This window comes from Budorcas taxicolor, chromosome 16 (assembly GCF_023091745.1).
Source record: "Budorcas taxicolor isolate Tak-1 chromosome 16, Takin1.1, whole genome shotgun sequence".
Taxonomy (NCBI): domain Eukaryota; kingdom Metazoa; phylum Chordata; class Mammalia; order Artiodactyla; family Bovidae; genus Budorcas; species Budorcas taxicolor.
Genome location: NC_068925.1, coordinates 79,707,577 through 79,734,428, shown reverse-complemented (window position 1 = coordinate 79,734,428; position 26,852 = coordinate 79,707,577). Strand labels below are relative to the sequence as shown.

Genomic DNA, 26,852 nt, shown 5'->3' with positions numbered 1-26,852 from the left:
TCTGTGGTCTTCCTTAATATCAGATCTGCTTTCCATCAGTCTTAAATCCATGAGAATGGAGACAATTAAGGTGGTTTTTTTAAAAACTGAAAATAGTATATTTCTCAAAAACTAAAAATAGAACTACGATCTGACCCAGAAATCCCACTCTGGGTATATTTCTGAAAACAAACAAACAAACAAACAAACAAAAACCAGTAATTTGAAATAATACATATATCTCAGTGTTCATAGCAGCATTATTTACAACAGCTAAGACAGAAACAACCTTAGTGTTCATCAACAGATGATGGATAAAGAAGATGTGGCACGCACACACACCCACCCACACGACATACAACACGCGTGTACATAACACGTGTGCACACACAACACGTGCACACAACACACGCACATATATAACACACACATGCACACGCGCACACATGCACACACAACACAAGAGATAACACGAACGCACATACAACATGCACGTACACACACAACACAAACATGCACACACAACACACATAACACACACAACACACATAACATGCGCACACACAACACGTGCGCACATAACACATGCACGCGTGCACACACAACATGCACACATACCACACACACACAATGGAGTACTGCTCAGTCATAAAAAAGAATGAAAATGTCTCCATCTGTAGCAACATGGATGGACTTGGAGAGCACTACGCTGAGTGAAACAGGTCAGACAGAGAAAGATCAACACTGTATGACAGGACATATATGAGCCTAAAAAATACAACAGTCCAGTAAATTAAACAAACAGAGGCAGAGTCACAGCTCTAGAGAGCACACTAGCGGCTGCCAGTTTGGGGGAGGGGTAATATAGAGGTGAGGACAAAGCGTTATTCTGAAATTCCACGAAATTGTGTGTGTGAAGCTTTTGAAAACTGCAAAAGGACCGCAGAGTAGAAAGAATCGTTTATTCAACATAAAGGTGAACTAGGGGATTCCCTGGTAGCTCGGTGGTAAAGCATCTACAAACTCCTGAGCCCACGCACCCTACAGCCGCTGCTCGGGAACGAGAGAAGCCCGCACGGCCAAAAATACGCAATAAAATCGCCAATAAATACACACCAACAGAATCATCTTAAAAAAGAAGTCATTTTTAAAAGTGAAGCAATGTTACAAGGGGGAAAAAAAAGAAAATGGTCTATTTAGTGAAACGACCAGAGATGGTTAAGGGACTCGATCTTTCTCTTTCAATAATATATATATTTTTTACTTCTCTGCTCTCAAACTGATCAGACTAAGCGAGTCAGGAAAAGTGGGCGCAATTATGTAAACACTTACTCACCAATCTCAATACGGAGTAATTTAACAACTGGCTTTGCCCAACACTCAAATATAACAGAACAACAGATTTTGGACACCTGCTGCTTCAAGCACCCTTTCCACATGTTTTTACCTAGTGTTTCACTCTGATCAAGCTAAAGCTAAATAGATACACCTTATCTCAGAGACCTTTGTAAGATGTTCCATCCGAGCAGCAAAGTGCTTTAGAACCTAAGCTAATTATTCATAGAGTGGGGTTTTTTCCACCTCCTGAAGTAAAGTGCTGCTGCTGCTAAGTCGTTTCAGTTGTGTCCGACTCTGTGCGACCCCATAGACAGCAGCCCACCAGGCTCCGCCGTCCCTGGGATGCTCCAGGCCAGAACACTGGAGTGGGTTGCCATTTCCTTCTCCAATGCATGAAAGTGAAAAGTGAAAGTGAAGTTGCTCAGTCGAGTCCGACTCTTAGAGATCCCATGGACTGCAGCCCACCAGGCTCTTCCGTCCATGGGATTTTCCAGGCAAGAGTACTGGAGTGGGGTGCATTAGGGCTCAAAACCATGGAAAACCTTACTGCTAAAATTCTACTTTGTGGATCCAAGCTCCCGTCTGTGAAAGTGTTCTGTGTGGTGCATGTGATTTAGAAACCAAAGACCATTAGTCTAAATGGTTCTAAAAATGATGTGACTGATGTCTAATTTCTCACCAGGTAGCCATCTGGGTAAATTGTTCCTAACCAAAGAAGAAAACAGCTCAAAAAGAAAAAAAAAAAAACCTCATAAAAGGATAGGAATCTGGAAAAGTAGGTAGTTTGTTACCATTTCACATAATAAACTCATTTTAGTAAGAACCTACTGTATAGCACAGGAAACTCTGCTCAATACTCTGCATAACCTATATGGGAAAAGAATCTAGATAAGAGTGGACGTATGTATACGTATAACCGATTCACTCTGCTGTACGCTTGAAATACAACAGTGCAAATCAATGATGCTCCAGTAATTTTTAAAACTAAATTCATCCTCACTCTTGTTTCAAAAGGATGCCGAGTTTCTCCTCTGCCTTACAAATTCTTCCAGAGTTCTCCCATTTACTATCATCAGTGCTCTGTTTATACGTCACAAGGGAGGGCGTGTTCCAGCAGAGGGAGGGTCAGCAACCTGAGTCAGCTCTAATCCAGACCCACGGACACATTCAATTTCTAGATCAGACTTTCTGTCAAATGTTACCATGCAGAAACAGTCCATGAGGTCTCCTGATTGATCGTTTTATCAGTAAGACATTCTTATAGTTTATTCAGATATAAAGTCCACAAGACACTCCAAAATATGACTTGGCTCAGAGTTAGCTGGACTCCCTTCCCTCATTCCCTTAGTTACTCGTCAAAAGTTCACAGCAAATAAATGCAAAGGGACCGGTTACCCACCCACTCAACCAACACATACTTCTTTGGTTCCCTGTACAATAAATTATTTCAGTTTTACCAATTTATTTAGTTGACATACCAAATTCTCTAAGATACTTGAAGTGTATATTGCGATGATTTGATACATCTATATCTTGGTTTTTTTTTTAATTGGAGTATAGTTGATTTACAATGCTGTGCTGGTTTCTGCTTGCAGCCAAGTGATTCAGTTAAATATGCACTTATTTCCGCTTTCCTTTAGATTCTTTTCCCATGCAGATCACCAGAGTGTTGAGTCGAGGTCCCTGTGCTGTACAATAGGTTCTTAGTTACCTATTTCATATACAGGGGTGTGTATATGTCAATCCCAATCTCCCCCTTACATTTTGGGAGGATTCCTCCATTTAGCTAATTAGCATCCATCACCTCATTTCTTTCTTCATTTTTGTTTTGGTGAGGACATTTAAGTTCTTTTGCACAACTTACATAGCCCTACCACCTCACAGACAAAAACCACTTGAGAAATTCACTTCAGTGTTTTAAAGCAGTATTAGAAGTGAGAAAAATTCACTTTTTAAAAACTTCTCAAAACATTTTAAATTTATTTTGGAACATTAAGCTCTCAAGAGTAAACTCTTCACCAGAACGTTCTCCAAGATCCCATTTGAAAGCCAATGAGAATCCAGCTGAGAGGTAACCACTCACAGACACGGGCATCGACCCAGTGAGAGTCTCTCTCTGTGCTCCTCCTGGTGAATCCCTGCAGAATTCCAGTCTTTGCACTCGGATGTTTTCAGTTCAGTTCCGTCGCTCAGTCGTGTCCGACTCTTTGCGACCCCATGAATCGCAGCACGCCAGGCCTCCCTGTCCATCACCAACTCCCGGAGCTCACTCAAACTCATGTCCATCGAGTTAGTGATGCCATCCAGCCATCTCATCCTCTGTCGTCCCCTTCTCCTCCTGCCCCCAATCCCTCCCAGCATCAGAGTCTTTTCCAATGAGTCAGCTCTTCGCATCAGGTGGCCAAAGTATTGGGGTTTCAGCTTCAACATCAGTCCTTCCAAAGAACACCCAGGACTGATCTCCTTTAGGATGGACTGGTTGGGTCTCCTTGCAGTCCAAGGGACTCTCAAGAGTCTTCTCCAACACCACAGTTCAAAAGCATCAATCCTTCGGTGCTCAGCCTTCTTCACAGTCCCGCTCTCCCATCCACGCGTGACCGCTGGTTAGGACTCTGGGTAAATATGGACTTCCCCGGCAGTCCAGTGGTTAAGGCTTGTGATCCCAACACAGGGGGAGTGGGTTCTGTCCCTGTTTAGGGAACTGGAACCCACAGCTGCATGGCAGGGCCAAGAAACAAAACAATTTAAAAAACAAAAATAATTTTTAAAGACTGGGCAGATAAAATCCAAGAGAAAATGTATGACTCTTCAATAGTTGACTGTGCTATTCCTCTTCAGAATAGAAAAATTGAATTTCCCCAGTATGAGGCTCTTCAAACCTTTATATCCTGCTTCACCACTCACCACAGGAAACTCTTCACCCTTTTCAGCAGGTGACTATGACACCTCCATGGACACATAGTATGCCTGTAGTTGGAGGGCGCGAATTCTTTACGAATGCTTCAGCAAAACTGACATAAAACTTATGGCCCTTTCTATTTAAATTGGTCGGATATGTGCGTGAGACACGTCTCAGGGCAAGGAGAGTGGAGCTGTGGAAACAGGAAGATGCGTGAGAGCGGCCGGCCGGTGCGTCCAGTGAGGAGGTGGGCCAGCGGGAGAGCACGCGAGGCTCTCATGCTGACAGAGCAGCTACGACCTGAATCCACAGGCGGGACCACCCTCGTCCTCCCATGCCCGGCGAGGCGTCACTCTTGGGAAGAAAACTCAGTACCGGTGTCTGGGCTTCTCATCTCTGTTATTCAGTGTGGATCGTATCGTTGTCCAGTCCCTGGGTCTTCAACTCTTTGTGGCCCCATGGACGGCAGCACGCCAGGCTTCCGCGTCCTTCACTGAGTTTGCTCAAACCCATATCCATCGAGTCAGTGATGCCATCCAACCATCTCATCCTCTGTGGCCCCGTTCTGCTGCCCTCAACCTTTCCCAGCATCAGGGTCTTTTCCAATGAGTCGGCTCTTTGAATTAGGTGGCCACAGTATTGGAGCTTCAGCATTAGTCCTTCCAATGAATATTCAGAGTTGATTCAACGTGGGTGGTCTACACTTAAATCCTATTTGACTACTGTGTAGATTTTTAGCTTTATCCCCACCTTCTTCCTACCCCAGTGACATCCCATGCAGGAAATTCCTACTCGGAATAGAAATCAGAGGCACTCTTTCCTGAAATGAATGAGCTTAAGCTTCAGAAACCTTCCCAACTGCAGAGATACTAGACAAAATAAATATCAAGATGCTTTTCAATGTCAAGAAGTAAAGTACGCAAGGTACACGCAGTCCTTTCGGAGTATCAGGGGATGTAAGAATTATAATACATGGAACGCTCATCGCTGTAGGCAAGGTATGATCCTGGAATGTCAGGTATACTCATGTCCGACTCTCTGCAAGCCTACAGACCGTAGCCCACCAGGCTCCTCTGACCATGGGATTCTCCAGGCAAGAATACTGGAATGGGTTGCTGTGCCCTCCTCCAGGGGAGCTTCCCGACACGGGGATCAAACCCACACGTCTTACATTTCCTGCCTTGGCAGGTGGGTTCTTCACCACTAGAGCCACCTGGGAAGCCCCTGGAATATTAATGCCCATCTGAATCTGAGTGAACTCCGGGAGTTGGTGATGGACAGAGAGGCCTGGTGTGCTGCGATTCATGGGGTCACAAAGAGTCGGACACGACTGAGCGACTGAACTGAACTGAACTGATAATTTTGTAGATAAATCCCTGGATTTGTTTTATAATCCAAACCTGGTCTGCACTGTGGGGAGAGAAGTGTTGGAGAGACTGTAGCTTGGATTATCTCTGTTACTATAGAAAAGAAAGTGAAAAGTTCTTAGAAAAGGAACAAAGATAATGAAAGGACTGGAGATAAAGCTTCAGTAGAATATTTAAAATACCCAGCAATTTTCTCCTCATAAAAAAGACAAGGCTGTGGAGGAAAACAAAGGTGGGTCCATGTCAAGGAGGTGACTCAAACTCAGGGATCAAATTCTTCTAGACAATTTGAAAGGTCTGATGGTCCAAAGCTCCCTCTGCCTTCTCGGAAGGGGAGTCACGTTGGCCTCAGCCATTCATCAAACGTGCCACTCCGACTGAATCTGCAACCTGGTCAGTTTCTGTTGGCAGAGGGGTTTGGTCTTAACCAGACTCCTATCTTAATTACTGAAATACATTTGGATCCCTTAAGGAGAGAATACTGGTAAGTTCTCATGTAGGTGCAACTCAGGAAGAGATTAGAACCAAGCCAGGGGTGCCCTCCTGTTTTGATCTCACTGACAGGCTGGTGACACTTGTGCAGGATGAAGGGTCTAAGCTGCAAATCAAAGAGCATCTTGACTGCGGAACTGAGGCTGACTGCACGGGGCGTCACGATCCGGGTCTCTGGGAAGAACTTGGCTTCTTGTCTCCAGGGGATATCGTAGCTACAGAACCTCGGAGGGTCCCCAAGGCAGCATCTAAGGACCAGTCCCGGCATCTCTATCTCCCTGTGCCAGGAGCATCTCAGGCGCTCTGCAGGCCCTGCTCCCAGAGATGCCGGTTCCCCTTCCTTCTCCACAATGGTCTCAGCGGCTCAAGCCACAAACCCAAACTGCGCTCGTCTCATCTTTTCTCCGAAAGCCCCTTTCAGCAAATCCGTCCACTTTACCTCAACCTGTGTCCAGAGTCCATCCACACCGACACTTCTCCCGTCCCATCGTCACACCCGGTCTAAGCCACTGGCCTGTTGAGCCTCCTACGTCCCTCCTTGCTTCCTTCTGAACCACTTCCCACCTGTGGCCAGAGAGATGTTTCCCATAATGAGAATGCAGTGAAGACGCGGCATTGTCTAAAATCCTCCTAAGAGTCCCTCTCCCAGACCGTGCAAAATCCACGCCCTGTGTGGGCTGGGCCTTGCCAACTCGTTGACTCTCTGCATTTTGGCTTTCTTTATATTTCTTGGAAATACTGAGCTAGTTTCCACCCCGGAGCCTCTGCACTAGCTGTCCCTGCGTCTGGACTGTGTCTCCGAGCTTAGCAAGCCTGGTTCTTTCCTGCTGCTTCGGTTTCAGCTCAAGTGTCTGCTGCTCACGCTGGCTCCCTCTGATGCCCCGTGTTCCCTCTCTTCCCATACGTTCCTGCCTCGTTTATCCCACTCACATTGTCTTTCTTATCTGCTTCCCATGTGCTTCCCTCCCACCACAAAGCGAGCATCAATAAAAACGGTATCCTTGTTAGTCCTGTTCACCACTGCATCCCCTGGTTTAGAATAAGGCTTGTCACTTAGTGGGTAACTTTATTTTTTGGCCTCGCCATGTGGCATGCGGGATCTTAGTTCCCTGACCAGGAACTGAATCCATACCCCCGCACTGGAGGCACGAAGTCTTAACCACTGCATCTCCAGGGAAGTCCTCTCAGTAGGCATTTAATTAACATGGGCTGAATGAATGAATGATTTGAACAAATAATTTAAAAAGCTGGTATGTGATTGCTCTAGGTCCACTGGGCTAGCTGAACCCTCTCACCAAGACTGTCAATATAAACTGATTTGGCGCCAGTAAATCAATGACTATGAAACAAACAGCTGTAGATCTGTGTAAGGTGAAAAAGAAAAGTTTCCTGGTCAAAATACGAGTTATACGGAAGGAATTTTAAAATGTCACATGGGTTCACATGAAATAAAAACCAGAACCTCGAATATATGCACGTCACCAGTGACTGGAATTTACCTAGAAGAAAAGGCCTGTTGGAAAGAATAGCAGAAATAACAAAGTATATATGAAAGACTTTATACCTTCTTCACAGCAACAACAACGTTTAGGCAATGCATAAAAAGAGGTCACTGGAATGCATTTCAGCTAAATACTGGGAAAACAAAGGAAAATGACTCCAAAATTGAATGTAAAAAATGAAACAAACAAAAAAAAGCTTGAATAATAAAACATTATTAAAATAAAAAATTTAAAAATAAAGCTTAAAATAAATAAAGCTTGAAAAATAAAATAGTGGTTTTGAGATATAATAAACATACGAGAAAAGTAACTCCCCCCCAGAAAAAGAAACAGTCAGCGTGTACGTCCAATGGTCACCGTGCACACTTCCAGTCCCTCTGGGTCACTCCTCAAGCTCCCCTGGTGGCTTCCCTTTGCCTAGGACATCCACACACAGGAGCCCACATGGTGGCCCTGCTACCTGTCCGGTCACCTCCCCAACGGTCACTTCCGGTGAAAGGAGGCAGGTGCCCCCAGATTACGGGGCCCAAGCCTTGTGCTCTCCACACCAGCTCCTCTCTGCTGGAGACACCCCCCTGACCCCTGCACTGCCACCTGCTCACTGGCTGGTATCTCCTCCTCATTCTGCAAGACCTCCCCTCCCCTGACCAGCCCTGCCCCAGCTCCACGCGGGGCTCACCCTGCATTCTAGGCAAACCTTCCTCTCTTGGTACTAGTCATCGCTGGACTACCGCCAATGGACCACTGGTTGGTGGTGGTTTAGTTGCTAAGTCATGTCTGACTCTTGTGACCCCAAGGACATAGCCCACCAGGCTCCTCTGTCCATGGGATTCTCCAGGCAAGAACAGGAAGTGGCTTGCCACTTCATTCTCCAGGGGATCCTCCTGACCCAGGGATCGAACCCTGGTCCCCTGCATTGCAGGCAGATTCTTCACAAACTGAGCCGCAACGGAAGCCCCAAATGTATCAACAGGGTGTTTCAAATTCTGGACTATATATAATTAACTGAATTATATAAACGGTACTTCATTTTCCTCATTTTTACTTTCTTCGTCCACATTATTTATAGCTAACAATAAATAAGACTCTTGAGAGTCCCTTGGACTGCAAGGAGACCCAACCAGTCCATCCTAAAGGAGATTGATCAGTTCTGGGTGTTCATTGGAAGGACTGATGTTGAAGCTGAAACCCCAATACTGTGGCCACCTGATTCGAAGAGCTGACTCATTGGAAAAGACCCTGATGCTGGGAAAGATTGGGGGCAGGAGAAGGGGACGACAGAGGATGAGATGGTGGGATGGCATCACTGATGCAATGGACATGAGTCTGGGTGAACTCCGAGAGCTGGTGATGCACAGGGAGGCCTGGCGTGCTGCGGTTCACGGGGTTGCAAAGAGTCGGACACGACTGAGAGATTGAACAACTGAACTGAAGAATAAATAAATATCTTCTAATATTCACCCCTGTCAACTGTGGTTATATGAAATTGTCCCATGTCATTTTTTACATGAAACATTTATTTTTACACTTCAGTGACAGAATTAAACCTATGTTTTATTTATCCAAAATAGAGAGTCCCCTCTTTAAGATGCATAAATCGCGCATGTACTCATTTATGCAATTTACCACCGCTACTACAAACCCCTGCCATGTTTTTCAGGGGTTGGCATGCTGTCCGTGAGAATTCGATCGTCTCCTCAGTTTCAGGATCGTTTCAACCATCAGTGCGAGCGTCGTCACACGTAGCTGCACAGGTTTCCAGAGGCAGGGTCTACTGGAGGCCCAGGTGTTGCTCCTACTTGAATTGAGTGAAGCGCCCCACAGGACACGGCTGGTGTCGGGGGTGGGGAGCCCACCTGTCCTGTCTGCAGCACAGGCATTGATGCACAGTCAGAACTCAGTAAAGGCTGAGTGAACGAGGGCGTGAACAGGTAAGACACAAATGGATAAAATCTCAGCTCTGCCCTGATCCTAAGTCACAGCCCATCATTTACACCAGAAGTGTTTTACCAATGGCTAGGGAGTCAAGCTGGAGAAGGCAGTGGCACCCACTCCAGTGCTCTTGCCTGGAAAATCTCATGGAGAGATTTTCATGAGAAGCCTGGTGGGCTGCAGTCCATGGGGTCGCTAAGAGTCGGGCACGACTGAGCGACTTCCCTTTCACTTTTCACTTTCATGCACTGGAGAAGGAAATGGCAACCTACCCCAGTGTTCTTGCCTAGACAATCCCAGGGACGGGGGAGCTCGGTGGGCTGCCGTCTATGGGGTCGCACAGAGTCAGACACGACTGAAGCGACTTAGCAGCAGGGAGTCAAGCCTTCTTGAATTGATTAGATTTGTGAAGGATTTCTTTAGAGAGATTCACTCCTAAAGAAGAAAAACCGCTACGTCCCGGTGAATGAAAGGCAGGCACAATGTGTTCTGGCTCTTTTCAAAACCCAACCCTCAGCTGGACCCAACCAAATCCATGACTGGAATGAAGTTATGTTTTCCAGATTGTGACATGTCATTGATAAAACCATAAAAGGAATTCTCTATGGTCAAATAAAACTCCTCTGAAAACATTCATAACCACAAATCCCAATACATGAGCGCAAATTATTAATGCTTTTAAAGCAAGTGAGACCCCACAAAAGTGAAGGTTATTGTTTCCACGCTAGATATCTGGCAGGAGTTGAACCTTACATAAATGGCAGTATTTTTGTGCTCAAGCATCTTCCCTCCTTCATTTGCTTGCCAAACAGAACCAGAATTTTTTTTTTTCCTCCGAAACTGGAGCAAGAATCAATTAAAATGTATAATAATGTGTTAACTAGCTAATACAGCAATTAAGGCTAAGGGGCATTTCAAGCCCTGGGTTTTTAGCAACAGCCCTGTTCTTTCATTCCCTCTGTCAGATCTGTAATTGAAAGAATACCGTGAGAGAAGCCTTTCATCGGCTCCAAGAGTTACATTTCCCGCTTTGATAACTGTACAAGGAAATCTGAGGCACTTCAAGCTTCCAATTACATTTGATTAGCCAGTCAGAATCATCTAACAGCTTTCATCACCCAAAGGAGAACTTTTGAAGAATTCTGTTGCCCACACTTCTGCACAAACACTAATCTATATCATTATTTTACAAGGGGAAATGTAATATTTAGTAAGTTTTTAAATTAGGCAATAAGCAGAAGCCTCTTATTCATCGTGTCTTTGGGATCAAAGAAGCACAAGGGTGGTTCTGAGTTGTGTGAGGTAAAGGATTTGTGGTTAGTTCAGAGGCAAGATACTCTGGTCAAAATGAAACAACAGTTCTTAGAATCTGCTAACATTTCAGAGAGCACGTCTGAAAACAGGATATGCACTCAAAACTCTTATGATGCATACACACAAGATCTGCCCGGGAGAAGCATGGAGGACCTGAAACCTACATGTGCGTGAAATTATTTCCTACCAAATGCATGTGAGTGTGGCTGTATCAGGAGAAGGCAATGGCACCCCACTCCACTACTCTTGCCTGGAAAATCCCATGGACAGAAGAGCCTGGTAGGCTGCGGGCCATGGGGTCGCTAAGAGTTGGGCACGACTGAGCGACTTCACTTTCACTTTTCACTTTCATGCACTGGAGAAGGCAATGGCAACCCACTCCAGTGTTCTTGCCTGGAGCATCCCAGGGATGGGAGAGGCTGGTGGGCTGCCATCTATGGGGTTGCACAGAGTCGGACATGACTGAAGTGACTTAGCAGCAGCAGTGGCTGTATCAGCCACATCAGAGCCACTGCTTAAGAAGTCACTGAAAACATCCTCCTGGGAATCTTCTGATGACCAGTTAAGAATTTAATACTGCTTAAAAGTGAAGACAGGAATTGTTATCAGCTCTGCCTTGACCCACCCCCATGCCCCTCCCCATCTTGAGTGTATCCCTGCAAAACAGACCTGATGTCTTCTGTGTTTCATCCTCCATAAAAATGTGTTTTTAATTTAAGTGAAATAATTATCCTGCTCTCCCAGGTAAAGTACTCTGTAAACAGGCTATTTGGAAATGCGATCGTCATTTCACAGGAGGCGGTCCTGCTGCGTAGACTTTAAAAAGCAACACTATGAGGCACGGATGGAAGGCCAGCTACCTCCACGCTCCCCAAATGAATGACAGAAGGGGTTACCCGCTGCCTCTGCAATCCTCGTCTTGTGCAATAAAAGACAGACTTTAGACCTGTTGCCCAATTAGTCCATCTGCTACATCAAGAGAAGGCGTTCTTACAGCGTCAGAAATCGGATCACGGTTGGTTGCAAAGTTAATCCTTAATGTTACGTAATCCTGGGGACATTTCTAAATATTCAGGATAATGTGGCGCTCTTTTAGTCCTCACGGAGAAATGGAGAGCAGCAGGGCCCTACAGTCCTGTTCCCTTCAGATCTGTACAATTTCTCTTCCAAGCGTTTGGCTGTTCCTTCCAAGGATGCTGGATGCGAATAACCGAGGCTTGGTCCTGGGAGGTCGGAAACATGGCATTTGAAATTGATTTCCAGGGGGCTTCCCTGGAGGTTCGGTGGTTAAGAATCGCTTCACAACGCAGGGCACATGGGTTTGATCCCTGGTTGAGGACTAAAAACTCACATCGCTTGGAGCAACGAAGCCTGGAACTGCAACTAGAGAATCTGTACACCGCAAGGAAGACCCCGCATGCCGCAGAGAAGTTCCCATGTGGCGCAGCTAAGACCCCACGCAGCCAAGTAAACATTTTTTAAAAAGAAAGAGAAGGATTTCCATGGAGGAAGTAAGAAGGCAGTGACACACGGGCGCCGGCCCTTTGCAGGACTGTGCGGAGGTGTCGCTTACACAGTGTAGCTGGGCATTACAGGGGTCCCCACACCCCCCGGTCAGTCTCTTGTGCCCTGGCCCTGGAGGCTGACCTGCTTCTGCAACAGGAAACCCCACTGTGTGGAGTCCCCTCGCCCGGGGACAAGGCCACCCAGACGTTCCACCGACTACCCGCGAGCGCTGCCTACTCCTGGGGTCACCGACCTGACCGTTTCTCACATCTTCTCCATCTGCCCTCAGACCTCCAGGGTGTGGGGGCCCTCCTGGCCCACCAAGTCCCGTCTGCAGGGAAATACAGACGCAGCCCCGGACAGGGCGGGCTCCCAGGACCCACACCACTGCAGGCGCCTGTGGGGAGCTGAGAGACCCCGGGGGAAGGAGGAGAAGCCACGTGAGTGAGCAAAGAGAAAGGGGGTCAGGGCAGACAGAAAGCAGAGCCGGAGGCGAAGGAAAGGGGAGAAAACCAAGAAGACGATACAGCAGGCCAGACTCTGGGGCCCCGTGCACAGGAGGCCCGAGCTTCGCCTGGTGCGTGGCGAAGGCAGCCCCACAGAGGAAGCAGGTGTTAAGCATCAGGTATTTAAGAAAGACCGAGGGCTGGCGGAGGGACGCTGCGGACCGCGCTGTGCTCGAGGGCAGGCAGCATTCTTGGGTTAGAGATGAATGTCTTTAACGTGAACAACAGCACAAACGTGCAATTTCCATGCGGCCATTCTGCAAATGGATGTGGAGCCCGCAGAGATTTGTATGATCGACTTCCTGACTGCAGGAGAATAAGTCAGAGCAAGTCATCCTTCACTTGCCCTGGAAAATAGAAAGCCCTATTTTACCTCACAGGTTCAGAGGGCAAAGTCCTTCAAAAGTGTGTTAAGGAGTGTCACACGTGAGTCATGTTTGTGGCGTTGTCACCCACTACCACACTCGGTGTGACGGCGGACATCGTCGGCAGACTGGGTCCCGGGGCTTGCAGACTCGGGGAGCTCCCCTCCCCAAGACTGAGGACCAGACGCTCTGGGCTTTCTGTAAGGTCTGTGAGCAGCCTGTGTGTCCTGCTGGGCAGACGTGTGCAGGCCTTGGACCGACCAGGGACCCAGGGGAGTCTCAGCAAACAGGTGTGGACCAGCTTCTAAGCAGACAGCTGACACTCTGGCCTCTACTGGCCACGCGGTAGGAACCAGAGCTGGGCCCTTGGGGTGGGCTTCGGGGTGGGAAAGCCTGCCCAGCGTCCCCAAGAGGGGAGCACCACCCCCTTGCTGACCCTCCAGTTACACACGCTTTTACAGATTAAGGTTTAGAAGCTTTGGAGTCTGCAGCCAATGGCAAACTCCTCCTTTTCTCCCGTTCTGTATTCCAGCCCTACAAGGTCACCACCAATTAAAAAAAGAAAGAATTTACATGTTCTTGGGTCATTTTAAGAAATGGCTCTCAGCAGGTGAAGAAGAATACAGGTCCTTTAAGACCCATTGTAAAGTGGTACTCAGATGGCCGTAGTTTACAAAAGACTGCCATATGCATTTTTGGTTTCAAAGACATCATTAGTACTTAATAGCTGCGTAACTTGGGGCAAATCAGTGGAAGTGTTTAGGTCTCAGAACCTCAGCTGCACACTGGGCGCAAACATGCTCACTGCCCAGGAAGTAATGAGTATTAAATGAGATACAATACCGGTAAAGCGATTGACAATCGTCTGACTCACAGTAAAAACTCAGTAAGTAGCAGCTACTATTATCACCTATCGTTCAAACAAAGTATTTTCTGTTGACCTTGAGTCTTCCCTAAGCTCTCTCCTATTAATGTAACTTCAAGCCTTGGGGGCAGGTTACCTACTGAGCTTCCCGCCCACCCCTCCAGCTTCTGTGTTTCTTCCTCCATCTCTCTCATGCCTGCTTCCCACCCCACTCCCCAGAATGGCTGAAGTGCCTCGGTTAATTTTGCCAGTGACAGATTATTTGACTAAAAAACAATTTGGTGGTTTAAAGACCTAGTTAGCAAAACTACAATGAGGTAAGACCTGACACCAGCCAGAATGGCCGTCCTTAGAGAGTCTACAGATAAGAAGCGCTGGAGAGGGTGTGCAGAAAAGGGGACCTTCCTACATCATCGCTGGTGGGAATGTAAACTGGCACAGCCACTGTGGAGACCAGTATAGAGGTTCCTTTAAACACTAAAAACAGAGCTGCCTGCAATCCCACTCCTGGGCGTATATTCAGACAAAACTGTAATTCAAGAAACGCATGTACCCTTGCATTCACAGCAGCGCTATTTAAAACAGCCAAGGCATTTACCGAAGAATGGGCACAGACATGGGCCATGCAGACAGTGGGGTGCCAGTCAGCTGCGAAAAAGAACGAAATCACGCCATCTGCAGCGGCATGGAGGACCTAGAGCTTACCATGTGATGTCACGGAGGTGTGGAGGCTAACACTCACACGGATGAAGCAAACTCGCAGACGCACAGGACGGACCCGTGGGTTCCCGGGCGGGGGCTGGGGGTGGGGATTCGCAGGAGCAAACTGTCATACACAGGCTGGACAAACAGGGTCCTACTGTACAGGACAGGGGACTGTATTCACTGCCCCGTGACACACCAAAGTAGAAAAGAATATGAGAATCAATAGATTCGTGTATGACGGAGCCACCCTGCTGTTCGAAGAAATGAACACAACGCTGTCCATCAATTATACGGGAACAGAATAAACTTCAAAAAATTATAAAATAAAAACCTAGCTAGCAAACTTTTATTAATCAGTTAACTCTGTGTCTCTCTGGATCCAGAAGGGATGGTCGGGCGTGTCCTCTGGAATGACCACTTTACGTGACAGCAAGGGTCCAGGGCTTCCCCTCCTGGGCAAGAGGCGACCTTGTCCCGCCCTCCCTCCCCAGGAGGGAAAGAGCAGAGCGGCCCGGCGCCTGAGGAGGGCATCCAGACCTACAGCAGGCAGAGCGAGCACCCGATCAAAGGGGGGTCTTCCCTCCAGCCTCTGACCCAAAGGGGCGTCTTCCCTCCAGCCTCTGACCGTGAGCAGAGCAAGGGAGATGTCTGTTTTCCGCCCACCTTCACCGTGCATTCCTGACGCCTGACCACGAGCCAGCCAGTTAAACACGGCACCCCTGGTGTGGCGGGCCTCTCCCACGCTCCCCACCGTCCCCGTAGGTAACACACAGATTAACAGGAACAGGAAGCTCGTCGGGTATGTGAACAAGCAAAGCCAGCATGAAGCCACGCTCATCGCTCCCAGCACATCCCCTGGCTTCCACCCGACTGCACAGTAACTGCCCACGTCTGGTCACACGGAAACCCAGAGTCTAACCGAGCCCGCAGCCTGCAGACGCCTCCTCACTGAATAAAGCAAACGGGATACTTCTAAGGGCTTCCCTGGTGGTTCCACGGTAAAGAATCCACTGCAGTGCAGGAGACGCAAGTTCGATCCCTGGGTCGGGAAGATTCGCTGGAGGGGGAAATGGCAACCCACTGCAACATTCTTGCCTGGAGAATCCCACGGACAGAGGAGCCTGGTAGGCTATAGTCCACAGGATTGAAAAAGGGTCCAACCTGACTTAGCGACTTAACAACAACGATACTTTAAAAGGAACCGAGAGAGTGGAGGACCTAGCATTCCTCAGTCGGGGGGTCATTTCTGCCGAAGAACAACACCTCCACCTTAAACAGGTATTGATTGATGGGGGAGAGCTGATTCACCCCGCAGACAGTGACCAAGAAGACTTCAACGGCTACGGGAAGATCCCTCAGTCAGTAAGCGACACGGGTGCAGGAGCACACAAGCCTGGACAAGCGTGGAGAGCCAGAAAGACCCACATCTCAGCACCAGCAACCAGCCCAGAGGCTCTGTGTCAGCTCTGCCCGGAGGAGCCACAGAAGCAGACGTCTGATGCCAAAGAGCCCGGAGTCACAGAGTCAGACCTGCAGCTTCCAACCTTCCCTCCAAACTCACAGGCAGAAAACTTCCATGCCCACCCCCGGTGGAAGAAAAGCCAGTTTTCCGGTTTCCTTGTAAACCTACGAAGGTCCATTTAATTCCTTCTGATCTCTTTTTGAGAAATAGGTTTGTTTTTATTTGCCTTCGAATAGCAATACTTCTCTTCTCCTTATGGGAAATCACATTAAATGCTGATCAACTGCTTCCAGGAGGAACTACTTTGTATCCAAAGAAATGAAAACACAGGCAAGTAAAGTGACAGACGATAATTCTAGACGGTGATCCTGAAAGCTCAGGCAGAGGCGAAAGGGAGCAGTAGGTGTGTGTGCACTCAGCTGTGTCTGACTCTTTGTGACCCCATGGACTGCAGCCCACCAGGCTCCTCTGCCCATGGGCATCTCGAGGCTAGAATATTGGAGTGGGTTGCCATTTCTTTCTCCAGGTAATCTTCCCGACCCAGGGATTGAACTTGCATCTTCTGTGTTGCGTCTCTGTATTGGCAGGTGGATCCTTCACCACTGAGCCACCTGGGAGGCATTAAAGAGAGCAGGATGGCAGATACGGCAGGTAAACACACACACACAGAAAAGAAGGGCTAAGCAAGTCCGCTAAAGCACACGGCTTCAAACTGGGGCAGATCCAGAAAACTGCAAACTGCAGGCCTGTGTTGGTTGGGAGAAGTCAACTGAGGCTTGGGAAAAGGGATCTAGGGTGTTAACGATAAATAAATTAAAACTCTGCTCAAAAAGCATCCGCACCAGAGCAGAGAAAAAAGGGCGGCTGGCTTTCGAGAAAACTGGCTTCTGCGTGGCTGAATTCCTTTGGCACAAACTCCCTGAGCCTCTGAGCCCTATTTTCCACAGAAACACTAGTTATGCGTTTCAGTCAGGATTAATTTAGACTTTTTTTATTCCTCCATGTACAAGAATCATTCACGGAGGAGAAGTTCCTCTCCTTCTATTCCCAGAATCCTCGGAAGACATCTGGTCTCATTAGACCATCAAACAGACCTGCAGACTCACTAGTTGTTCAACAAAGTGGGAATCACTTGCCCGCTGCTCTTGTTTGTGAGATACTCAAGACACAGAAGAGAGAAAAATGAGCAAAGGGAAAAGAGCACCATCTTCTTGACTCGCGACGACAGCACTTTCTGGGACGTTGGGAGAGGGGGGTCTGGAATTCACTCTTGATTTCCAAAAATACAAGTTAAAGTCAAGAATAGAGGCCGCCGTAAGACAGGTGTAGCTTAAAGATTCGAAGGTATACTGAATGCATGCCTTGACCCAAGAAATGCTGCCAGGCTGGGGTAATTCAGGGCCATCTACCACCTGGTTACAACCCTAAGTTCCCTTCCTGACTGTTTCCACAAACACACAGAAAGGAGCCCAGGCTGATGCACCCGGCACCCAGCTGGACCCAGGACATAACTTCCTTTATCTACTTTACAGCAGGACAGAGCCCCACGTGGCCGCCTGTCCTCCCGAGGGCGGTGGGCAGAGGGGAGGCACTGAGAGGGGTCTGGACCCTCCTACAGGGCTCAGGAGTGCTGGCGGGAAGACGCACTTCACTCACTGAGGCCCCCGTAGCCTGCGAGAATTGTAGCTGCTTTCTAAAGTGACGCCCTCCCTCCCGGGGACGGGTCTGGGCTCAGAGAAAATCCATCTCGCTGATTATCAGTGATGTAGTAATTGGGCAGTAGTGAGGGACTTCAGATAACCAGGAGGTCTGCCGTAGCTTCCCTGGGAAAGGCGTGGATTTCTGGAGTCAAAGGTTACAGGGCTTGTGTGTGTGTGTGCATGTGTGTGTGTGCGTGTCCAGGCGGGGGGGGGGGGGGGGGCGGGGCTGTGGAGAAGCACAGCTTCTTGTAACCTGAACGGCCAGCCCCCCAGTTCTTCCCTGCGGTAGACAGCTGTATAATCTCAGACAGGCCACAGGCCCCCTGCCTCAGCTTCTCCACATGTAAACAGGGGGGCTACAATCCAAGGACCCCCACCATCTCGTCCCGTTCTGGAAAGCCTGTAGTGTCCAGGCCGCGAGGATCGCTGGACACACCAGTGCTGGCTGGACAGCTACCCCGGCTAGTTCACCTTTCCCATGCCACGACTTTGGACGGAAATCAGAACTGCCCCTCATATAGGAAACAAACCAGCTCACTTACGTGTACTCTCTTTTCCCCGGTCATCACCTAGCTCTGAAATTGCACGGTTTCTATATTGTATTTTTTTATTTTTGCAGTTTATGGACTGTTTTTCAAGATGCACGTATGGGAGTTAAAATTTCCTCTTTCCCATTCCAATATTTTGAATGGGAACCAGAATATCATTTCTTTTCCTTTTTTTGCATCGTGTAACTAAAAAACCCACCAGCTTTCCTCTGGCCCTTTTGATCCCTTAGACAGTAAACCAGTGAAACCTTCATTCCCCTCTTCTCCATGCAGAGAGTGTGACGTGTCCTGTGAGAGTGAGCAAGGGGTTGTTTGCAAACTTGCCCGGTTATCTTATTAACCTCTCCTGCAGCAAACGTGTGCGCTTTTCCAGGGTTGTGGAGCTATAAGCAATCTGCTCTATAAGCACACCGCCTGATGGGTAACTTACGGTGAAGTTAACAAGAGAAAGACAGATGTGAAAAAGGGGCCGTGCATTTAAGAGAAAGACAGATGTGAAAAAGGGGCCGTGCATTTAAATCATCCCAAACGCTATTTTAAAATCACAAGGTTTGCAGGAAGGTAGGCGGGGGATCTGGCTGCAGGTTTCCAGGGGGCCCTGGAGGCCAGGCAGGGGTGAGGGGGGTGGTGGGGGGAGGCCTCCTGCAGGAGGTGTTCCTGGCCGGGGCTGGTGGACCACGCCCCTGCCCAGGAGCAACCACTCCTGGACTGCTGGGCCTACCTCCTTAGCGGGTCAGGAAATCAGCTCAGGGGGTCGTGACCAGGAATTTATTTATTTTAAAAGCATGAAATAAATTCAACTAAAGCAAAACAGAATAGAAAATATCAGCATGGCAGGACAAAAGCACGCCCTGTCTCGTGGAACTCTGGCTCAGTTGAGCATGCGTGCAGGCGTGCGTGCATGTGTGTGTGTGTTTCTGTGTTTGGTACACCAGGTTCCAATGTAGAATATGTTTCTTACTTAGTTCAAAAGTTTGCAAGCCTCTGCGCTGGACAAACAGCGGGCAGTGCACGTTGTCTCCACGCTGGCTTCAAACGCCTTGGTCTGGTTTCCACAAAGCGACTTTATAAACAAAGGAAAAGGAATTCTTCTGAAACAAATGGTCACCTCTCAATTCTGTATTTAAACAATCCCTAAGTTATTCTGGAATTCTACTTTTAGTTCTCTGAAAAATACTTCAAGGGTAATACCTCTTTCAAAAATGTAAGTCCAAGGCCAACAGCGAAGAGGGCCTAGCTGTCTTTCTCTCCTGGGGTCACCCCCACCTTTCACAGGAGCCAGGCCAGCATTTGCATCTGTTCCCTTCTCTTCTTTAAAGCATTTTCTCACAGGAGACTGATAAAATGCCTTAAACAACAGTATAAAGGACTCAGATGGACAGGAGTTTGGGTAAACTCCAGGAGTTGGTGATGGACAGGGAGGCCTGGCGTGCTGCGATTCATAGGGTCGCAAAGAGTCGGACATGACTGAGCGACTGAACTGAACTGAACTGAACTGAAAGGACTCAGAATGCTTTAATATGTCCCATTCCCCAAAATGTTCATATTTTAACCAAATATGAAATCTCATGCCCTAGAAAAGAATCTCATGCAATTTAACTACAGGGAAAGGAAAGCAGAAATTTGGAGAGCATGTTTTCCCAGCACTCTTAAAGTCCCACCTGGGGTTCTCTATACTCACTTCACAACTGTCTCTTTTTTCATATAAATAATAAGCATGATTTCTTTCCTCATGATTTTGTGAAACGAACTTCAGCGTTGTTTTTCAAGTCAACATATTTATGAAATTGTCTTCGACAGCAAATATTTTGTCTTATTCAACCTTGTATCCATCTTACACCCAACGTACTACCTGGCAAGTTTGAGGTCCTCAACTGGAAGTGAGTGATTACTATTATAGAATTTTACTTCTCTGTCATGCACACCGTAATTCTGCTTTCCAATGTCAAACTAAAAAGAGTACAAGTGCATTTTTTTTTTCCTGAACATAAGAGTATTAAGTAAAGCCTCCACAATCTGTCATAAAACAGTAAGAACAATTTTAAAATAGCACTGATTTACTAAGTATATAATGTATGCTGGGTTCCCAGGACTAGATGCTTTGCCCATACAGTCTCGTTTATTCCTTGAAATATCTCAATAGATGTGTTGTTATTCCCTACATACCTCCATCTCCCCCACAACACCACACCTGTAATTGCACAGACTAGAAAACTAAGGCTCAGAGACTGACAACCTGCCCAACACAGACAGTTACTAAGCAGCAAGGATCTAACGCCAACTGGGTCCCCTGCGAAGGCGAGGCTTCCGTCCTTCTGCGTTTCCTAACCTGTCAGCTGCATCTGGAACAATCATTTTCATTTTCATTTTCCAACCCCTTACCTGTTCTCTTAAGGGACAAAGCTGCGAACCCCAGATCACCATCAGGAAAGCGTTGCTTGTTGTTGATGATAAGCACCTGATGACCCCAGGGTGGTTCCATGCCAGAGGGTCTGGTCTGGAAGCCAACAGGGCACCTTGCTCACTCCTGGTGTGAACCCCACCATTGGCCCTCTGCACACACAGAACAGGCGCTCCAGGAGCAGGGCTGGACCCGATGGCGGCCCAGTGACTCCCCTGGGCCCACTCAGATAACTCTTCTGTTTCAGATCACGGTGCCGAGAGAAGGCGGCCATGGAAAGCCGAGCTTTCCATTTGCATATGGTTTCCACACTCCAGCCCATCCACACGCACATAGCTTTAGACAGAACCTTTAAATGAAAAGTCTGCTTTGTACTGTCCTCCTTGCAGAGATTTTAAAATCTCCTCCCAAAGGCTGAAGCCACCGCGGTAACAGGAAGAAATTGATTTTGTAACAGATAGACTAGAAATCAAGCGCAGAATTCAGTTCTGTCTTTAACACAGAGAATGAAACCACTGACCACCAAATGCTTCTACTGGTGGTCCTGCAGTAACTCCAGGATCCCAAACTTCCTTACAACTTTCCCATATTAATTCAGTCTTCAGTTTCAGGAAATAAAATAATTATGTAGTTAAACAGAGATCCTTGTACAAACAAGGACTGTGTTTACAATGTACCAATCCATTAAAATCAACGACAGACACAGATTACGAGAACCAAGGCCCAGCCCAGCAGGCTAGCACTCACACGGGGCCCATTCCCCAGCCAAGGGCAGTAAACATCCTATTGGAATCTGCTCCGAAAACAACAGGTTTACCAACCTAATGTCAAGGTAAACAGGCAGTAAATACCTACTTGATACTCTTAACCAGCGGTACCATTTGGATTCTTTGGCGTCTAAACACAACGAAACGTTGGCATTTTTTTCCTTCTAAATTGGCACCATTATAATAGAGCTCCTTACTTGGTAATTCTTCCAAAGTTTACTGCGTTGTTTCACTGTTTCACGTCGGCTTCCATGTTTCAGCCATAAACCAAGGTAGAGGGAATAAGGTAATAGTAAGGGAAAGGGGACAGCATTTTTCCTGTTCAGGAAAAAAAAAACCCAACTAAGTGGACCGTGTGTGACATTAAATGCCACGCCCCTAAACGAAGAGCTGCAGAAAATACAGGCCCATAGAGGGGAGCCGCGGCAGTCCCGAAGTCAAGGTCTAAAACACTGCTTTACGCGGCCGGGCAACGCGCGCGCGGCGCCCAGGCCCTGCGCAGCGGCGGGCAGAGCCGGCGGCGCGGCGGGCAGCGGGGCCCTGCGCCCGGCGGCCGGCACGTACCTTGAGCTCCCGGAAGAAGACGCTGCTGCGTGCCCACTCCACGATGGAGAAGAGCGTCTGGTCGGCCATCTTGCACATGAGCCCGAACGTGCTGAGCCGCTCGTGCTTGCTGCGGCTGGCCTGCTCCTGCTGCAAGTAGGCCATGACCTTGGCCTGCACCTGGGGCTCGTCGGGCTCACACTTGAGCAGTTCCAGGATGAGCTGGGGGATGCTGGCCGGGGAGCTGGTCTGGTAACTCTCCACGTAGGAGTAGCCCATGATGGACTCCGGGGAGCTGGTGTAGGGCTCGGGGTACTCGGACTTGATGGCGCGGCCGGGAAGGTGGCTGTAGGTCTGGTAGCCGGGCAGGCTGCCGTGAGGGGGCATGGCCATGCTGATGGGGGAGGTCACGAAGGGGCTCCGGTCGTAGTCGGTGGGAGGCAAGGCAGCGTGGCTCAGAGGCAGGCCTTTGGAGGCAGAGTGGATGTTCTGAATCGCAGAGGGGATGCCCAGCTCGGGGGGCATGGCTTGGATCACCTGAGACATGGCTTCCAGCTTCAGTCCGTTGGCCCGGATGAGGGCTTTTTTCTGCTGTTTCAGGGCCCTGTCCCTCTTGTACATGGGCCCGAACTTATTCCTTCCTCCGCGCATTCGGTCTGCCCTTACCGCTGTTGGTGTGGGCACGAAAAAAAACAAAACAAAAAAAGGAAGTAAGGGTATAAATAAGATGTAAATCCTGAGCACTGTCCAGATCTCTGGATAGTTAGGCTCAGAATGGACCAGAAGTGGTCTGTGTGTGCTTATTTTCACCACAGTAGCTCTCAAAGAGTCCCAAAAAAGCCATGTCCTCTTTATTTATGAATTCTTTCCTCCAAGTGTGTTTGTCATCAAAAAAATATTTCGGCTATGTGGGGACACATTAACCCTTTGGTGGGCTGAAGAGACTCCTAGTTTTTGCTACCCATGGGGGATGCTCTGTGCTGCTAAGGACGAGGATCAGATTCTGTCCTGCCAGCCAGGCTGGGCTTCTCTTTATGGAAACGCAAACTGCTCAGAGGGTGCACCCCCCCACCCCAAATCAAAGGGGCCATTACTGGATCAAATTGTGACTATTTCTCCTGAGGACAGCTTCCTCTCTCAAAGTCTTTTTGACTAATTTGCTGCAAAATTGCTAGGTACACGCTCTTCTTGGGAAACCATCCTCACCCAGACTTGATGGGTATGCACCAGGTAGCCACCGGTTATTGTTTTCAATTAAGCAGAACTGGACCTAACTAAAGCAGATTCATTTCCGAAGCTGTCAAAACGGCCCACCATCACGATACTGGGTGGTGTCCGAGGCCCCGTCTAGCAGTGTCCGTAGTGGGTCTCTGCTGGCTCATAGTGACCAATGGCAATTAGACCAGACACAGCGACCTCTGACAGCTTGTGACATGGAGAAATTGCTGGAGGTTAAGTTCTGGAGCTTTTTATCTCAGGATTAGTACAGCATTAAAAATTTATTGTGAATGCTAGGCACCCAGAATACCACACAAGATAATAAAGAGTTTTTCATCCAGACGATCATTTATTGAATATTTGATTGTTTCATCTCACTGTGAACAAAGTATGAGCATGCACCGCAAGTGACTTCCTATTAAGAAAGCACACTTTTTAAGGTAAAGAAAGGCTTTCCCTTTTTTTAATCAACGACATCATATGCGATCACCCGTTTAATTTTTAACATTTTATCTTCTGAGCCTCATACTGTTGTAAGCATCTACCACAATGTTTTGTTGTTTGGAAAATAATAAAGTGATTGGTAATGAAAAAAGCAGTTACATCTTTTCTCAATCTCATCACACACAGTCCCCAGATAATCCATGAGGCTACTTCTATTGGGAAGGAATCTATCAGCAATTTCTGCAGAGTATTTGAAATTTGTTGAGTATTTCCATCAAGTCTGAGTGCCATGCAACAGAAAAGCCCCACAGACAGCTAGTCTGTGTCTCACTGATCAAATGGAATGGGCCCCGCGTCCGGCACATCTCCGGGCTCTGTATCCCTTCGTATTACTTTATTTACAGTATATGTGATCTGTGGAAAGCCAGTAGGTCCGAGACCAAAAACCAGCCAGACACCGTGACATCCATGAACTACAGGTTATTTACAGCCGTCACATATTAACTTCACTTCCTCCAGTCTGCACAGCATAAGCACAGATCCTGCTTTTCCAACATAAAGCTTAATGTGGCTTTGGGGGAACACTCTCGTTCTCGGCAAACCACTGCTACTGACAGGACACTTCATTAGTTTTCATGTTTCCTGATTCTCAAATTTTTCTTTTTAATTTTGCAGGCTCAGTCATCTTAAAAAAATGTGCTTTCCTACACAATCAAAAATGACACTCTCCATGAGAAAAATCTCTTTACAAGTAAAGGTTTTAACTCTTATTCAGGAATCATGAAACTAACAGTAACAATTAAGACAAGTTAACCTATTTAAAAAGATTAAAATCAAACTTTTTTACTAGGACATCCTGATTTGAAACCTTTAAAGGACTTTTAAAAATATTTTGGCAGATTATTTTTACTTGTTCTCAGCTGAATCACATTGGTCTTGCTTTCATCTACCCTATGAAATGCATCTGCTTCTCAAACTAAATAATGAGGTGGGGAGGCGAATCGCCAACGTTAAAAAATTTTTTCCTAGTAGATTTCACCAGCATTTAAATGAGACTCAGACTATACTGCTGACAAAACATAAAAGGACATTATTGTCAATAGTGTTAAAAGACTAGGAAAATACTGTTACCATGTTATAAGTACAATGTTGTTTTAAATCCTATGTCCTTGGAGAATTTGAACAGGCAGCAGTCTTTAGAAAAAACTTACCTTCTAGCTTCATTCCAACACTGAGACATTTTTGAAATCGACAGTAAGGACAACGCTTTCTCTGTGTTTTGTCAATTTGGCAGTTCTGGTTTTCTATACACGTGTACCTTTTATTATTTTGGACTGTTCGCTTAAAAAAGCCCTATAAGAGAAAACAGTAAGATATCTTATAAAGCTAATACCCATCTCTTCTATTGTTTCATTTTAAGGAAATCACTAGTAAATCTTTTCATTGCACCGTTTGAGTCCTTATGTGGTTCTGTGGCTTGTTCCACATTTTAACAAGATCAACCCTTCAAAACCAGGGTAGAGATTTTTCTGACATCAGAGTTATATTTCACAAGAATCACATCAAATCTTGGAGAGCTTTGTCTACACACCATCTTATCTCAACATTCAGAGGAAAATACATGCTATACTGACCAGTAATTTTTTTTTCTTATTAACCTTCATGTTCCAGACAAGGCACTTTTAGAGAGCTGAATTATTTTTAAGTAGTCTGATATAATTTTGGTGGCAAACTACAGTAAAATATCAATAGAAAAAATGAAATAACAAAACACTTCAGATGTTTTATAAACGTCAGCACTAAAGAGCATTTAAAGAATAAAATGGAAAAATGTGGAAAATGTTCCTAATTCCATTGGAATACATTCAAGTTGGGGAACTGCAAAGAAAAAGGTGAAAAAAGCATGTAGAGCAGAGAACTGGGTTTTAGCAGAGTGTATGCCTTCCTTACATTTCACCCAAAAGAATTAATCAGAAATAAAACCGTAGCTTTATAACACAGTTACTGCTTGGATGGTATATTCTTTGTTTGCCCTACTGACCACAAAGTGAAACCATCTTACTTTGTTATAAAAAAAGAGAGGAGATTTTCTTGGCAGTGGTTTAGTAATTGTACTGAGCTTTCTACTTTTAAAAATGTTGAAAAATAAGGAGTATTAAATTTACTGACAGTATATGAAAAAAGTCTAAGTCCTTACTGTATAGTTGATGTTGTTAGTAATAATACAGTATATCTCACATATTAAAAACTTACATTTAAATAAGTCACCATATACTTAAAACTACTCATATTATAAACTTAAGATCTGGTTTCTTATTCTTTCTGATATAAATTCTGAAAGCCTTAAAAATTATTTTTGGAATAAATCAGGATGAAATCATGCAGTTGGGAATTTAGACTTTTATATCTGTGGATAAAAAATGTTTGGCTGTGTAGCACTGAAGTTAAAATGTATTTGGGAAATACTTTGTCATGTTGGCTCTCAAGAACAACGATGCTTTAAATATATATAAGTCAAGCAAAATCAATATTCTGGACTGTTAGAAGCCTTTCTACAGCTACATCACTTTCCTACAATAAACTATTTTAAAGTCATGATACTGGCAAAGTTTTCTAAACAGCATAAATTTCTTTGCTTTGTGGATTAAATCAGACACATATTTCTAAGAATCATCTCACTAAGACTCACTCCTTCCCTCTCTCATTTTTGAGTCCAAAAAAGACAGCCTACATTTAGCTTGAAGAAGCAGTCCAGTGGTTTATTTTGGTTTTGAACATTATATTTCTCAGGTAGCAACGTGGGAGCAAACCTTGCAGCTTTCACAGGTGAGGAGCCCATAATGATACCCAGACACTTTATCTCCGCACACGGGACACAGCTCTTCCAGATCTTCATCATAGGAGTAATTCACCATTTTAAACGGGGACACTGAAACAAGAAGAGGGATGCACACATCCAGTTAATTTACTAGGTAGGTTTCAATCCTGCAATAAGCTAA

At 46.5% G+C, this 26,852-nt stretch overlaps 1 protein-coding gene across 1 annotated transcript in view; it reads right to left on the bottom strand.

The window, feature by feature from the left end:
- NR5A2 (nuclear receptor subfamily 5 group A member 2) overlaps positions 1-26,852 on the bottom strand; it is a 124,458-nt gene that overhangs the window by 81,519 nt on the left and 16,087 nt on the right. The window contains exons 3-5 of the mRNA XM_052654034.1: positions 26,664-26,782; positions 25,065-25,206; positions 22,213-22,859 (exon numbers count right to left, since the gene is read on the bottom strand). Of these exons, the coding sequence (XP_052509994.1) occupies positions 22,213-22,859; positions 25,065-25,206; positions 26,664-26,782 (908 nt within the window). The remainder of the gene's footprint in view (positions 1-22,212; positions 22,860-25,064; positions 25,207-26,663; positions 26,783-26,852) is intronic.